Source organism: Octodon degus, unplaced genomic scaffold (genome assembly GCF_000260255.1).
Source record: "Octodon degus isolate 3935 unplaced genomic scaffold, OctDeg1.0 scaffold00102, whole genome shotgun sequence".
Lineage (NCBI taxonomy): Eukaryota > Metazoa > Chordata > Mammalia > Rodentia > Octodontidae > Octodon > Octodon degus.
In genome coordinates this window covers 2945194-2961450 of record NW_004524678.1, presented here as the reverse complement: position 1 = coordinate 2961450, position 16257 = coordinate 2945194, and the positions used below count along the sequence as shown (strand labels likewise).

Below are 16257 nucleotides of genomic sequence, written 5' to 3'. Positions count from 1 at the left end.
ATTTTAAATATTTTTAGGCAAAAATCATTAAAACCATAAATACTACGTATATAAGCACAATAGTGTGCACTACCGTACAATCCTGCAATGCAATATGGAGAAAAAAACTTCTCAATAATTTAGATGAATAGTTTTTGAAAACCCGTGAAACAGGGAGTCCACGAAAACCGAACCGCAAAATAGCGAGGGGCTACTGTGATTGCATTCAGATTAACAGCTGCTAAACAGTATGTATCAGCGGAGATCACAGAGGCTGCAGCCACGTGTCACCCGCACACATAACTAGGTGGAGTCTGCCAAGTAAGAACAAGCGGCCGGGACGGAAACAGCGCGGCTCTTACCTGCGCAACTCCATCCGTCTCCCTGGTAGCCAGGTGCGCACGCGCAGCTGTACTCCGCACCCATCCCCGGATGGCACCGTGCTGCCGTGTCGCACGTGTGGCTCCCGTCGTAGCAAGGATTCACTGGAGTGGGCTCTGAGTCCGCTGCATGGGTGGAAAGGAACCAAACATAGGCTGGCTGATTGACAGAGAACACGTGCAGGGAAGGACGGGGAAAGAAGGGTCCCTGGAACTGACAGCAGGCACGTGTGTGTGTCACCACGCATGTGCAGACTCTACTAAGTTATTACCATGCAAAGCTAGGCTAGATTATCTGCACCTTGATTTAAATTCCGGAATGGTTTCCGTTTGCTTATCCTGTAGTCGCGTTTTCTTGCTTTCACTGGGTTTATAGCTAGGGAATAAAAATAGCCCCATCTCCTTTCAGTTAAAAGAGCTTTGGCTCCATCTGCTGTGATTCTCAAGGTAGCTGTGTTCGGGGGATGCTGCGCCATGACAGGGGACTTCACAAGTAAGGACAGTGCGCCAGAGACAGGGACAAAATGACCTAAAGGCACGCAGGAAGTGGTTCAGCACGGACTCAACATTCAAGTTCCTGGCTCTAAATTTGGAACAGTCTCTCACTACAATTCACTAATTCTATGGGTAGAGTGCAATTTAAAAATCTTACTTTCAAGATTTAACTTTGTCTTGGATCCATCCAGGATAGTGAGACAGTGACCAGTGTAAACATCTGAAATCTTCCCTGAAGAACTTTGTTTCTGGATACAGTGTCACGGTTCGTGCTCACCCAGCGTTGTGTACCTGGCATTGTTCTAAACCCTGTGCGTGTGGCGCTCCATTAAATCCTCACTAGCTGCAGTGTAGAGAAAGTGCTATCGTCATAGCTTTACCTCTAGTGCAGCATCCAGGGACCGAGGGACCTAAAGTCGCACAGTCAGAAGGGGTGGATGGACCCACAATAAGATAGAAATACAGACATCCTCACTCTGAGACAGGCGCTTCCTGCCACTTGGCTGCCACCACGACTTTATAAGGTTATCAAATCAACACCCAGCAAAGGCGGCAGAGTTGGAGAGAGCTCCATGCCCAGATAACGAATCTAAACTTCGGGTATTGGTTTCTTTCAGACTCCTCTGGCATAAAATAGCAGGACAAATGTTTGAATATGCCAGAACTGCCTTTAAAATCCCAACACTAGGCCATCAAGATAGCTCAGCAAGGGCTGGGGAGATAGCTCAGTAGAATAAGCTCTTGCCTGGCAAGCGCAGGTCCTGAGTTCAATCCCCAGTACTGCAAAAAAAAAAAAAAAAAAAAAAAACAAACAAACAAACAAAAAAAAACCGCTCCGTGGACTAAGCACCTGCTTAGATAAGCACAGAGACTGGGGGGGGGGGGGCTTCAATTCCCAGTACCACATGCCATGCTGACCCTACAGCTGGGCGGGCTGAGCAAGCCACCAAGACCAGGTGTGGTGGTACATGCCTGTAATCCCGGTGCTGGGGAGGCTGAAAACACAAGGATCACTACGAGTCTGAGCTGTGCAGTGAGACCCTGTGCCAAATACATAAAACAAAACAAAAAATCCCAACACACTGTATTGGATGGTAGTGCTCACACCAGTAGGTCTCCCATAAATGTGATCCTTCTTCCTCCCTCAGCAGGGCCATGGTCATCCTCACTGGGGGTTTTAGCTTTATCTCAGTTCCTTAATTAATTCTAAACTTAGACTCAAAAGATTTCAAGGCAGGTGTATACTCCACACCCTTCCACTCTGCAGAGTTCCCTCACCATTCTGGAAACCAGCTCCATGTACCTATAGATACACATTGGCGCTACCTCCCCTCCTGGGGTCTCCAGCCCTCTCATCCTGCCCCTGTGCTCATAGGGGTGAGACCTGCCCAAGTGGCTCCTGCCTACACCCCAAGTGCCTCTGCTACAGCCCACCTCACTGCCAGGATTCCTCCGGGTCCCCAGGATGTCTGCCCATCCCTCAGGGCCAAGTCTGGCCTCCTTCAATTTCCTCTATAGTCTGCTGTCAGCTAAGATGCCTTGGCCAAGTCACGTCACCTTCTGGTACACTCGCAGCATCCACTTCATACAAAACATCACCTTATGCTCCTAAGGCATAGTACCTCCCTAGTCTCCATGTCATATTACTGCTTGAATACAGGGAGCACTACGCTGTCTCCTCAGTGCCACAGACTACAGCAACAGAATCTTCGCCAAAAGAAAAGCCCAGCACCTGACCCTAACACTTTTTAAATCTCATGAGCTTATGCCAGCGTACATCAAGCTCCCCAAACCATGCAGGCATCCTCAGGAATCTTCTGCTCTGCTCTCCTAGCAGACAGGAAGGAACGCAGCACTGCTGCTGCGGTAGCTGAGTGCACTTGAGGGTGTAGACTAAATCCTGGAGTCAGGTGCAGCATGTGTCGTTAACCAACCAGGAGCAGCCGGGTCATGTCCTCATCGGAGCCCAATGTAAGACAAGAACCTGGTTCTCCCCATCACTCGTTCTCCATTTTAGGAGAAGACTCTGTACAAAATGCCTGGAATACCTTGCCAAAGGGGAAAGCAATTTCCAGAATGTTTTAATTTATAAATACAAAGGCTAAGCCTTCTTACCCAGCACCTTGCAGCATCAAAATTTTACCATGGTACATTCCAACAAAGATTAGTGATACACATGGACGTCAGAAGCTTGCCACTCTGCTAGGCAATAAGAGAAAGGGAAATTTTCAAGGCACCTCCAAGGCGAGGCAACTTACCATCTTGGGAGGAGACACATGACAGTACATAAAATTGAGGGAAAAATGTCCGTAATTATATGCTACTACTTAAATGTACTCTCAGATAAGGCCCATTACATAATTCACAGAGCCCAATGCAAGATGAAAATGCAGAGCCCAATGTTAAAAACTAAAATAAGAATTTCACTTACAGCAGAACACTGAATCAAGTATGGAGAACTGTGCTTCTAAAAATAAATACACGGACTGTGCAGCGCTTGGGCTCAAACCAGAACCTCCAGCATGCTAGGCAAGCACTGTGTTACTGAACTCCGTCATCAGACCTCCATATACTTCCAGGATACATTGCTAAAGTCTGCTCACTATTCACTCCTTACAGCGGTTATCTTTTCTCCTGTCACAGTAAGAGCAGCAGCGCCTGTCCCGAGCCATCTGGCAGTTCAGCCTCATCACTGTGATGGGGGATCTGGAAGCAATTTGCTCATTTAATTAAGAAGAGAAGAGTGGTTTCCTTAAAGGGACAGCCGCTCAGCCTCCCTGCACAGCCCTCTGCCTCAGACCTCAGCTCTCCAAAAGGACCTCTGGAGGGGACGGACAGGAAGTGTTGCTGGGTCCTGTTCTAGGACATCGCAGACGACAGCCAAGCCCACTGGCAGCTCAAACAGTTGCGGACTGGCTGGCGGCTGGAAGACAGCAGGAACTTCAAGCTCTGACTACTCCCTGGGAAAGATGATCATTGTACGTCTACACCATGGGAAACCGCATGGCTCCACACTGGGACACTCGACTGCTATAACATTTCGCTATCCGCCAAAGAAGCCCTGTACATTTTAGCTATTCTCTCTCTCTCTCTCTCTCTCTCTCTCTCTCTCTCTCTCTCTCTCTCTCTTTCTCTCTCTCTCTCTCCCCTCTCAGTCTTGGCCATTACCTGCTGCCTCTGTAGATTGCCCATTCTGGAAATTCTATATAAATGGGATCTCTCAATATGCTGTTTGTGTGTGTGTGAAAGAGTGTGTGTGTGTGTGTGTGTGTGTGTGTGCACATGCGTGCGCATGTGTGTGTCTGTCTGGCTTCTTTCACTCAGCATGACATAGTCAAAGCTCGTCTGTGTTGTAGCCTGTGCAGTTCTCTTTATGGTTGAAGAAAGATCCACTGTATGGACTCAAGACTATTTTGTGTCAAATGACAGGCACTGAGGATGCTTCTATGAATTTTTTGGGGACATTAAGTTCTCATCTCTCTTGGATTCCTACTGCTATCAAATGGTAACTTTGTGTTTCACTTTTTGAGGGGCTGCCATTGCTTTTCACAGTAGCTGCACCGTTTGACGCTCTCACCAGCAATGAGGGAACCTAGATTCTCCACATCCGAATACTTGGGTATTTTTTTAAGCAATCCAGATGACATAAAGTAGTATCTCACTGTGGTTTTGATTTGCATTTCCGTGATAATGATGTTGAACACTTTTTACTCACTGGGTATTTGAGTATCTCTAGAGAAAAGTCTTTTCAGAGCCTTTGCCCATCTTATAGATTTTTCTTTGATTTATAACAGTATTTCATATATTCTACATCCAATCTCTCACTAAATCTAAGATATTTCCTTTCATTCCATGAGTTGTATTTTCCTTTGTTAATGGTCTCGGAAGCACAATTTTTTAAAAAATTTGATGGCGTCCATTTATTTTTGGTCTTGATGCTTATGCTTTTAGTATCATGACTAAGAAACCAGAGCCACATTCAAGATCACAGAAACATATCCTTCTGTCTTCTAGAAGTTTTGGTTCATAAATTTAGGTCTTTGACCCATCTTGCATTGATTTTTTGTACACGCAGTGAGGTTGATCATGTCATCAGAGACCAGAGACAATTTCAATTTTACCTTTCCAATTTAGAGTTGTCTGATTTTTTTTTTGTGGGGCTGGGAAGATGGCTCAGTGGAATAAGTGCTTCCCTGGCAAGCGCAAGGGCCTGAGTTCAATCCCCAGTTCCGCTAAATAAATAAATAAATAAATAAATAAATAAATAAATAGAGTCGTCTGATCTGGCACTTCCAGCCCTGTGCTAGACCGCAGTGGCAAGAGCAGATGTCCTCGTCCTCGTGCTGATCCTGAGAGCAGCCAGTCTTTCACCATGAGGACAGCTCAGGCCCTTGGCTCTGCTTTCCGGCCTTGGCAGGGATGCTGCCCTAGAAGTGCCAGGTCTACCCACCTCCACCTCTATGACAGGGCCCCTGCTCTTTCGCCCTTACACCCAGCACCTAACATAGAGCAGGGGCACTCATTAACCCTCACTAACCTCTGCACTGTGCAGAGGTGTCTCGAAAAGGAGATCACTTGCATAACAATAAAAATGAGAACCCTTACCTTCCACAGGGCCAATCTGATTGGTCACAGCAAATCGAAGCACTCCTTCATCCTCACTGTACAGGGCAAAGACTCGGTCCACCGACAGCTGCTGGGGGCTAGGGACAGCTTGGTGTCCGGCGTGCCTGCATGCCTGGAAAGTGATGTTCTGGTGGATGCGGTACGAGCCCGTTTGGTTGATGGCTCCGAAAGTGAGAGAGTAGTCTCTGGAACTTGTGACAGTCACAGCTGCAACAGACATTTTACAGATGAACTGTTAAATACTTTAAAATATAAAGTGCAGAAGTAGAAACCCCACAGTCTTTCTTTGATCTAATTCCTACAGCACATTCCCTTGGGAAACTTATAAGGGAAGCCCGGGAAACTAAGAGGCTGCAGAGCCATGGAGCTGAGGAGGAGGAAGAGCTACCATGGCTACTGTCATGGTCCGCCAGGCGTAAGCGTTACTGCGATGTCCTCCCTTGCGCATGCCTCCCAGCAGCGCCATGAGCAGGCACTGTCATCGCAGCACCACCACCATGGAGGCAGAGCCTTACAGAGGCCAAGACGCAGGGCTGGGGCACAGGACACTACACCAGCACTCACGGCACTCTGACTGCACCCAGAGCGCGGAACCTCCCATCCTGCACACCATGCAGAGCGGCCCCTCCCACGATCTCACACTTCAGCGAGTCTGCACAACTCGTAGAAGAAAGGTATGCTGGGAGTAGAGCCCGGGCAGCTACACGGCTTTGGACCTTGCTGGGCACAGTCCGGGCTTCCCTGTGTCGCCACCCGTCCAGCTTCCAGCCCTCAGACCATGAACAAAGCCAGGCCCAGAGGGCAGACACGACTCCAGCCAAGCCACATACTGGCTACTGTGACCATAGTATGTCTGACACACAGGTAACACTTTCCAAAACACGTCACACAGTGTACAATTATAAACCAGGTAACTAGATAGAAAAGATTCCTCTATTCTCATGCTGAAGAGGAGATAACTGTTAAGTGATCTTCCCGCACAGTCTTAAATGCCAAGTTCACCATATGAAATTTTATCTCCTGACTCCAAATCTCGGGTAAGTTTTAAGACACTGCGAAGCCTCTTTCTGTGACTTTAAAGCAGGTCAAATCCAGCTGAAACAAGGTTCAGGACAAATTCTAACAATCCACTCTTTCTCTGCGCCCCACACTAGCATGGTTAGAAGTTGTATATGATTATACCATCTCTACCCATCCTCATAGATAGTGGTATTGTTGATACTATTTACAGTATCAACAGTACTATAAGTAGTACTATACATAATACTATAAATACTATGGAGTAAGGATATTGATGCTCCAGTGTAGAGCAGCTAGCACTCTGCTCAGTTACTTATGTGTTTCATAAGACTGAAAAGAATACTAAGCTCATCCTAGATGCCAGTATTCTAGAACATTCCACGTCGCTACTCGTTTAATTCTCAGAACTATGGTATAGCTCTTGTGAGGTAGGTAGTGTTCCTATTTTGTGGATGTCGCCGGTCAGACATACCCGAGTCAGAGTAATGGTAAAGCTCCTTGTAGGGAGGGAGGTGGACCACGAAATTTGCTGGAATGGAGGGCACCTGGCCTTGGATGTTGGTCTTGACGATCAGGTAGTTCTCCGGGTCTAGTCCTTCACCAGTTTGAGTGATCCAAACCCTCTCCTCTCCTGGGTAGAAAGTCACTTCTGCATTATGGACAAAGGTAGCACCTGGAAAAGAAAAAAGAAAATCAGCACAGAAGTGAAAAGAGGCCTTATTTAAGGAATTACTAGCACTGTTGGGGCTGTGCCTCAGTAATGGAGTTTGCCTAACAGAGGAGGGCTATGGAAATATCTCAGCGACACAGCACCTGCCTGGCAAGCGTGAGGTCCTGTGTTCGACTCCTGGTACCAAAAAAAGGCCCTGAGCTGCATCCCCTTCACTACTAAAATGAATACTTCCCTAATTTCTACAGCTAAGGAGCCTACTCACATACTGCCTTAATCCTTATTCAACCTAAGTCCTATCACCAGTTGATTCCCTAAACTCCCAACTTTTTTGTTCCCAAACGGTTGCACCCCACCTTCCCTCGCACCACCTCTGTGTGCAGGGGCTTGTATTCTGTGAGAAAGAAACTCTCATGAACACCCTTAACTTCATTAAGGTGGCCAGGATTGGCAAACACAAAAGAGCAAATAAAATGAAAACACACGCAACAGAACATGAACCAGGACACCCAATTAAACGAGTTACAGATAAACAATGTGTGTTTCCATATATGTCCCATGTAATATTAAAGGCATACTTACACTCTAAAGAGTGCATTGTTTATCTAAAATTCAAACTTAATTTGCTGCACTATATTTTATCTACTTTGGACCCAAGGGTTTATTTAAATATTTTGATTAAAGGCAAGATAGTATATAAATAGTCATTCGGCTCTGAAGTTGGAAATGGGCAAAAAAATTTTTCCAAAGCACTTTCTTTTGCATGTAATGGAGAAAACAAGCTCTTTCCACGTGAGTATGTGAGAGGTCAGGAAGCATCCTCCACGTTCTTGCTATCAAAGGGAGACCCTGGCAAGAGCACCTCCCGGGAGCCTGCTGGAGAAGCAAGATCACAGGCCTCCTGGGTGAGAACCTGCCTTCTCCCAGCCAGAGAGGAGATCTGTGTGCAGGTCCAAGTTGAAAGCACTGGCCTCTACCACTATAGGGTGGGGGTGGGCGTGAGACAAGGAAAGGGACCCCTCTCTGCGCAGGAAAATCACCTGCAAGTGCCTGATACTTTTTTTTGCATTCCTGCTTGACAGCTCTGTACTTAAATACAGCCTGAAACAAATTGGCTTCAACAAATTAGGTTAAAAGGACCCAAATGCTAAGGGAGTCACCCTATTTCTCAAGAGCTGGAAGAACATTTAGAAGCAATTGCTCTTTCAAAAACGCTGTTGTGCAAACCCAAAGGGAATCCCAATGGCCTTTGTACAGAAACTCATGCACATCTGGGCTCCAGCGTCAGAAGGCCGCCTTCCCTCCTCCCAGGCACCACCCCAAGGAGCGCGCCACGGGCAGCAGCCATCAGCCCTCCCAGGGCCCTTGTCATGGTTTGTGTGTATTTGTCCCCCCAAAGCTTTATGCAGCCATTGAGGTGCAGTTCTAGTTTGTGATTAAATTCATGATCCAAGGCTGGGATTGTGGGTCTGAGTACTCCTGGGAATATTGGTCTGAGTACTATACCCACCCTGGGGCGGATAGCCTGAATGTAACATAAGAGAGATAGAGAGACAGACTTGCTCTCTGTGGCCTCTGTTGCCACTGTTGGGGTCACTCCTCCCTTTTGCTCTTGCTGTTTTGCTGCCTTCCAATGTCATGAACTGTTTGCTCTCTGCTCTTTGCCGCTGCCATGAAAGGCTGCTCTCTGCCATGTGCCACTCTGCCTTGGAGCCAGCTGAGTACGGACTGAAACCTCCACTATGAGCTAAATAAACCTTTCCTTCCTAAATTTTGGGTGTCGGGTATTTGTCCCAGCAGTGAGACAAGAGTAACTGAGACAGCCCTGCTTACCTGTGAGGCTGAAGCCGTTCTTGAAGCCCTCTTTCTCCAAAGCAAAGAGCCAGCCAAACAGGCCTCCAATGGGTATCAGGGGGAGGAGAGCCTGGGCCGCCGGCTGCGGGATGTGGCTGATGGCCGTGTAGGCTCTGCCATCATTGTCCACGATGTAAGCATGCAGGTCCACGTCACTGAAGTGCACGGGCGTGTGTCCCACACGCAGGTGGCCACTCACTTTGCCATTGACTCGATGAGGGGCTCCTGGGAGACAGAAAATCCATCAGCCAAGCTGGGGGTGGTGTGCAAGAGCTAAGTGGGTGTGCAAAATAACTCTGGGTATCCTCGAACTGGGGAACCATCACAAAACTGACTCAGTCCGCCTACATTTATTCAGTACATGCAAGTTGCCAAGGCTTACATTGTGGAGATATAAGGTCCACAGAGAAGAGCCCAGAGAGGCGCTTGGGAAGCAGAAGCGGGACACCCAGAGCAGCCCCCCGCCAATCACCTTCTGGCAGACAGTGCCTCCCATTTCCGTTAAACCTGGACTGGCAATGGCAGCAAAAGCCGGTGGCATAGTCCGTGCAGAAGGCATGCAGGGAGCACTGGCCGTGGTTGTGCTCGCAGGTTTCCTTGTTGGCAGAGTTATAGGTAAAGACTGAAAAATAAAACAAACTTTCATTAGGGCCACGGAGCGATTCTGGCATGGCAGCTGCAAGCTTCCTTGCCTTGCAGACGCAGCATCTGCTCTGTGACACAGGTGTGGATTGTAATAAACAAAGAGGTTTTTGAAGTTGAAGAGACAAGAATAACACTCAGCCCAAGGGAATCCACTTGCTTTGTCTTCTGGCAAGAGGCACTGCTTGCTGTTAGCATCTGGGGCACGTTGCAGTGTGGGGAACTAAAAAGTAAGACTGCGGCATGGAGAGTGGAGTGTGGCAGGCAAATGAAGGGGCTCCAGTCCAGTGTGGCCACGTTGGGGGAGCTGCAGGGAACTGCCATCTCTGTGGCTCAGGAATGGCCACGTGCCAGCAATTAGGCATGGTCTAATAGACACCCACTGAGAACAAGGCAAAGGACAGAGCTGACAACTGTTCCTTTCTTCTTTTAGGTAACCCTGAACTTTAAAAAGTAACCTATAGTGTCCCTACCTAGAAATTTGGTTTCGGAGAAAGAAGAGCCTTTAAGAGCGCATTCACAGGGTCTGCCAGATAGCTCAGCGCTCAGCGGACTAAAGCGCCTGCCTGGCAGAGCACCGCGGTCAGGGTTCAATCCCCCACATGCTGTGCCAGCCCCACCCCTGGGGCGTGCTGAGACAGTGATTGAGACTGAGCATGGTGACACCCACCTGGGATCCCAGCACTTGGGAGACTGAAAACAGCAGAATCACTATGAGTCCAACCTGTGCAGTGAGACCCTGTATACCCTACACACCTTGTAGACCCTCTCCTTCTAAATTCATTAAAAAAAAAAAAAAGAATGCATTCGGACCTACATTTCAGGGTGGGGGGGAGGCTGTGGAGGAGGGGAAAGGAACAGGAAATCAAACTGTTAACACCCTCTCAGCCCTTGCAGGGTTTGCTGGGCTGGGCAGGGCACAAGCAGGATGTCCAGGTAATAGGAGGGGGCTTGGGCTACAGTCACAGAGTTCCTAGAAAGCTCTGGTGGACCAGGCAAGCTTGGTGCTCCAAGCACTGTTGCTGCCATCTCCACTTACTCTGACCATTAAAGAAAAAGGAAAGCTTATTTGTCCCCCCAAGAAACAAGGGCATCGGGGCACAAGCCACTGTCCATCAAGGAAGTGGCCAAGGCAGTGGGGTATGGATGGGGGTCACGGATGGGCCAAGGGTGCTTCTTCTCAGGATCGCAGGGAGTGTGCCAATCCCAGATGTGGCCACCAGGGGCAGACTGCCTGCACCTACCTCTGCCTGAGTCCTAAGGAAGAGTTGGGGTTTGTTGGAGACCCCAAGAGCACACTAATGCAACACACCAGGGCTGGTGGGGAGTGACAGACCCCCAAGGATGAAGGATACCCTACTCTTAGGCCACAGTTGTATCCAGGTTTAGGCCTAAAAAGGAGAAAAAGGGAAAGAAAAAAGAAATCAAAATATTAATACCAAATGTTCCAGGTAAGAACAGAAAACAAGCTAATGGAAGAGGAAGCAAAACATGTACAACAATGCGGTCTGTATAAACAGTTGGATCAGCAACTAAAGTTAACATTTAAACAGTGCCGGATATACCAGATACTCCTCCATTAAGTAACTCTTAATCTGCACAAGAACCTCAGGTAGCAGGCATTGTTTTAAGTCCCTGTTTCACAGATAAAGAAACTGAGGCAAAAGGGACACACCCCAATGAAGTCACACAGCATGTGACAAAGGTGGATTGGAACCCACAAGGACGCCTCTACAGTCTCACTTGCTGAGGGATCCAGTCACACCCAACAGGAGCGTGAGGTTAAGAAGAAGATTAGGGGTTTGGACAAAGTCCATGTGGGCTCCAACAAAGAAGTCTTGTGCGAGTCTTCAAGGTAGGACACAGCAGAGGTGGTGGGGACAGACACTACAGCATGCTGGAGAAAGCACAGGCAAGAAGCAGCGACGTGAGGACAACACACAAGGGCTCTTGGTACAGCCTCCCAAACCAGCAAGCTGGGGGGTCAAACAGATGACCCTGAAGTGGAAAATGTGAGGAGGGACACAGTAAACACGAGGCTGCTGACCCAAGACTCGGTTTTATAAGGCTCTGAGGGCTTAGCTAAAGAATTTCAGCTAGATAAAAATAGAAAATTAAGACAAAAATTCAACTTTTTACAATAAGAAAGTGACAGGCATGACTTTTTTTTTTTTAACTGGAAAGTGACAAAGCTCAAGGCAGAAAAGGGCAGAATGGGACACAGTAAAAATATTACAGAGGGCACTGTAGAGAAACTGTCGCTGTCTATCACTGGTTTGAGAGAGGGAAGTTAACTAGTGAGAATGAATTGAACTCGGGGCTGTCAAAGCCCAGACTTCTCCAGCTCACCCTGTCGCAACCCCATCAGCCCCCAGAAGGCTCCTGGGTAAGCGGACAGGAGGGGGCAGGGGCTACTGCAGTCCCTAGCTCAGCCACCCTCCAGGGCTCTGTAGATCGCAGACAGGCAGTGCCTGGGCTCCCTCACCTCTAAATCAGGAGGACCAGGAGGACCTGCCTGTCATCAGCATTGCCAAAATCACATTTTTCTGACCATTCTTCTGAGAGCTAAAGCAAAAAGGCAATCTGATGTAGGTCTAAAGTGGAGTCATTTTCAGGACATACAGGCAAAAATAAAACCAAATTCTACACACTGTTCTGTCTGCAAATTAAGGAATCAACAGGTCTTGGTGGGCTCCCTGAACTGCTGTGAGTAAGGAAGTCCTGTTCTTCGATCCATTTCCTACTCCAAACTGGATTCTGAAGCAAGGAGAGGTGGGTGGAAGAGAGACTTAGAGCCTCAGAGTTAGGTTAACTTAACCAAAACACTAATGTATCCACAACTCGTATACAGGTACAAATAGGCACAACAACGCAGCCAGCACAGTCACACCCGCAATTACGAAAAGCGTGACAAGTTCATCGGAAGCCAAACCGTGTTCTTCCACAAAATGGTGAACCCAGTGCGGAGTGCACACCCACAGTTCCACCCACTTGGGAATCTGGGGCAGGCAGGTCCCAAGTTGAAGGCAAGCCTGGGCAACTTAGCTAGACCCTGTCCCAAAATAAAAACTAGGGGCTGGGGAGACGGCTCAGTGGAATAAGCACTTCCCTGGCAAGCGCAAGGGCCTGAGTTCAATCCCCGGTTCCGTAAGGGTTAGGGACACAGCTCAACGGTGTGGTATCCATGGGTTCAATCCCCAGTACTACAAAAAATAACTCATGCTCCTACAAAAAGCCAATGGGAGACTCCAAAGTCTAATTAGGATGAGTTAATTAGTTATTGGTAAGCTAACCTGAGAATCTTTTCAATCACCTTGTTTTTTAGGGTAGAACTCACCCTCCCAGCATTCCATAGCAGCCACAGCAGAGAAAGGAGGCAGTTAGCGACCCTCACAACACTCTTTCCATGCCCACCTTGACAGGAGGAAGTGTGCACACTTCCAACAGCAGCTTGTCAGGAGAAAGCTGCGTGCCTCTTGCGATTTTATGTATTTACTCAGCAGCTGGGCAGTATTTGTGGTGTACCCCTTTGAGGCCTCGACCAGGTCTAAAAACCAGTGATGGAGCTGCGATCACGCAGGACAAAACTTCCCACTCTGAAGGTTACACTATTCCAGGAGCAGGCGATAGACAAGCGCAGTATGTAGTATGGCGGGTGTGTTAAGGGCCAAGCAGCACGACGTCGTTCTTTTCGATGCTGGAGCCACAGGAAAGCGACCTTTAGGCAGAGGTCTGGGGGAGGTGGGCAAGGGACCCCAGGGATGAGTCAGGCAGGGTGCTCACTGTGTTGGGCAGGAGAACGGAGGTCACTGGGCCACGCCCGAAGGAACGCAGGAAGGATCTGGGCTTCAGACCGGGGGAGATGGGAAGATGCTCAAGAGTGACCTGACCTGGATTAGATGGGCACTGGGCTGGCGTTGGCAGTAAGATGCGCTGGCTGAGAACCTGAGGAGGTACCAAACCTGAGAAGCTTAGAGCATGGACCAAGAGGGTTTGCTTATGGCCCAGATGTGGGGCAGGAGAAAAGGGGGCAGTCGCGCATGGCTTTCACATCTTGGCATGAGGGAACCCGAGAGTGCAGCCGCATCTACTGTAGAGGGGTCAGGCTGTGGGGGATCAGGAGCAGCAGGGACCTCCACCCCAGGCTAGATGGCAACTTGTACCCTGGCCTGGCACCTTTGGCACCTTTCTTCACAGGGAGAGCTGCATCTCTCCCTGTGGATTCTGAGGATCACTGCATTAGGAGCACCTGAAACGTCTGTTCTAACGCAAACTCTGAGTGGGTCCCAAGAATTTGCCCTTTAGCTCTCCCCAAGTGCATCTACTGCTAACAGACATTAATACCCAGGGCATGGGGCTGGTGAGATGGCTCAGTGGTCTAAAGCACCTACTCAGAACAAGCTTAGCAAAGCACAGGGACCGCGGTTCAATCCCCCAGCACCACATGCCAGCCAGCCCCACCCCCTGGTGGGCTGAGCTGGCCACACACAAATAAATAAATGAATAAATAAAAAAAAAAAAGAAGATAAAAAAAAAAAATACCCAGGGCATGCATAAGCCTCCCACTTTGGAGCTGAGAATTGCTCATTCGTGTAGGCAATGAGTTGAAGCTGACTGACCGACAGCTCTGCGTAGCTGTCCTGGGCCGCACTTTCCTTCATTCATGGCCGCTGATCTGAAAATTAGAGCTCAGCACTGATGGACCAGTTACGCCTCGATCCTCAAGAATGTGCATGAAGACGCTTTAGCAGAGGTATGCAGAGGGACAGCAGCAGGTCCCCGCTTGACGACAGGGGAGAACTGGAACTCGATGTGCGACCCCACACACGCCCATCTACCCAGAGCAAGAAAAGCCAGCCCTCCGGCCAATGTGACTTCTCAGATTTCCGTGGGCATTTTCCTTAGACTGGAAGCCGGAGAATCAAGGTCTGCCCCTCGGGTGAGATCAGCATGCCAAACACTTCCAAGCACTTCTTTTCAGCATCCATTTGTTCACCTCTTCGCCTTACTACGCCAGTGTATATCCGCACCTGCTTCCTGTCTTGATGAGAAGTTGCTGTCTCTGTTTTTCGATGAGCAAACAAGTGCACAGAGATTAAGCAGGCTTCTTGGGGCTGGGGAGATGGAATAAGCGCTTCCCTGGCAAGTGCAAGGGCCTGAGTTTAACCCCCAGTTCCACCAAAAAAAAAAAAAAAAAAAAAGCAGGCTTCTGGGTCTAAATCCCAGCTCCTTCCACTGTGCCAACAGTAGTACTCAGGTTCAGGGGCCATCACTGTCCCCAGGGAACCTGGCTGTTACATGCCAATTCTGGTTCAGAAGGTGGCGGAGGAAGAGGAAGACAAGGTTTCCAACCAGGGGCCAGTTAGGTGGAGGGTAACCGTGCATGCGTCCATCTGTAAGCATGATTTTTTTTTTTCCACAACCTCCTCTCCTGACAGCCCAGGGAGCTAACTCCTCCAAAGTGACCCCAACAAGTCAGCAGGCACCTCAGCACACTGCAGGAGGGGAGCGGCTGCTGGCCACGAGCTTGATTTGTCACAGAGCCCTCCACTGACGTCTGACAGCTGCTGAAGGAATCTTAACACGAGGGTTCTTTTTTTAAAATCTCACTTCTTTTTTCCATTTAATGCTTTTTTTTTTTTTTTTGAAAGATATACTTTTCTCGTGTCCTTTAATAGAAAGAGAAATAAGAGGCACTGCCAGAGGACTTGAGACTTGTCCTAATTGGGAATTTCTAACAAAAATAGAACAAACACTCTCCTCTGCTCTTGTGCCGACTCGCCCCTCCATCCTCACCTTTCCAGAAGCACTAAAGCACCCCTGCTCAGTCCTTGGCCTGCCCGCCCCCTATCCAAGGCGCTGGCCCAACCTCAGGAGCCAAGCGGGGTCCACTCGTGGCCCGAGCACCCCATCACAAGGAGGTAGAGGTCTTCACGTTCAGGCTGCCCCATGCGGCTAGAGCGACTTCTACTTCTGACAACTTCTGCGGCTACTTCAAGACAAAGACCCAACATTTTCACTACGGGGAAGATTTTTTTTCTAAATATTCCTACAAACCCAAATGAGAGACTATATAGAAAACCACATCCCACTGCATGACCCAGAGCAGTAGCATGTCTTTCCCTCCAGTTTCCGTGGTGGTTTGTTTTTAACGTGTGAAGTGTGATTTAAAAAACAAATACAGGGGGCTTGCCAGTTAGCTCAGCTGTTTAAGCACCTGCCTGGGCAAACCCAGTCAGGCTTGCAGGACCGCAGTTCAATCTCCAGCTCCACATGTCACCCCAACACCCGCCATTAAGGCAGTCTGAGCAGGACAAAAATAAATAAATAAATAAATAAAAATTTAAAAATAAAATATAAATAAAAAATGAATACAGTAGGGCTGAGGAGATAGCTCAGCAGTCTAAGTGCCTGCCGGGCAAGTGCAAGGACCCAAGCTGGATCCCCGGTACCGCATGTCATGCCAGTCACAGAAACCAGACGTGGTAGCACACACCTGTAATCCCAGCTCCAGGAAGGCTGAGACAGAAGGATCACTAAGAGTCTAAGCTGCATAGTGAGACCCTGTACCAAATAAACAAATAAAAAGAT

At 48.5% G+C, this 16257-nt stretch overlaps 1 protein-coding gene across 2 annotated transcripts in view; it reads right to left on the bottom strand.

The window, feature by feature from the left end:
* Nid2 (nidogen 2) overlaps window positions 1-16257 on the bottom strand; it is a 61561-nt gene that overhangs the window by 25390 nt on the left and 19914 nt on the right. For both annotated transcript variants that reach the window (XM_023723718.1, XM_023723719.1), the window contains exons 5-9: window positions 9497-9646; window positions 9004-9249; window positions 6973-7173; window positions 5460-5687; window positions 342-485 (exon numbers count right to left, since the gene is read on the bottom strand). In XM_023723718.1, coding sequence (XP_023579486.1) covers window positions 342-485; window positions 5460-5687; window positions 6973-7173; window positions 9004-9249; window positions 9497-9646 — 969 coding nt within the window. The remainder of the gene's footprint in view (window positions 1-341; window positions 486-5459; window positions 5688-6972; window positions 7174-9003; window positions 9250-9496; window positions 9647-16257) is intronic.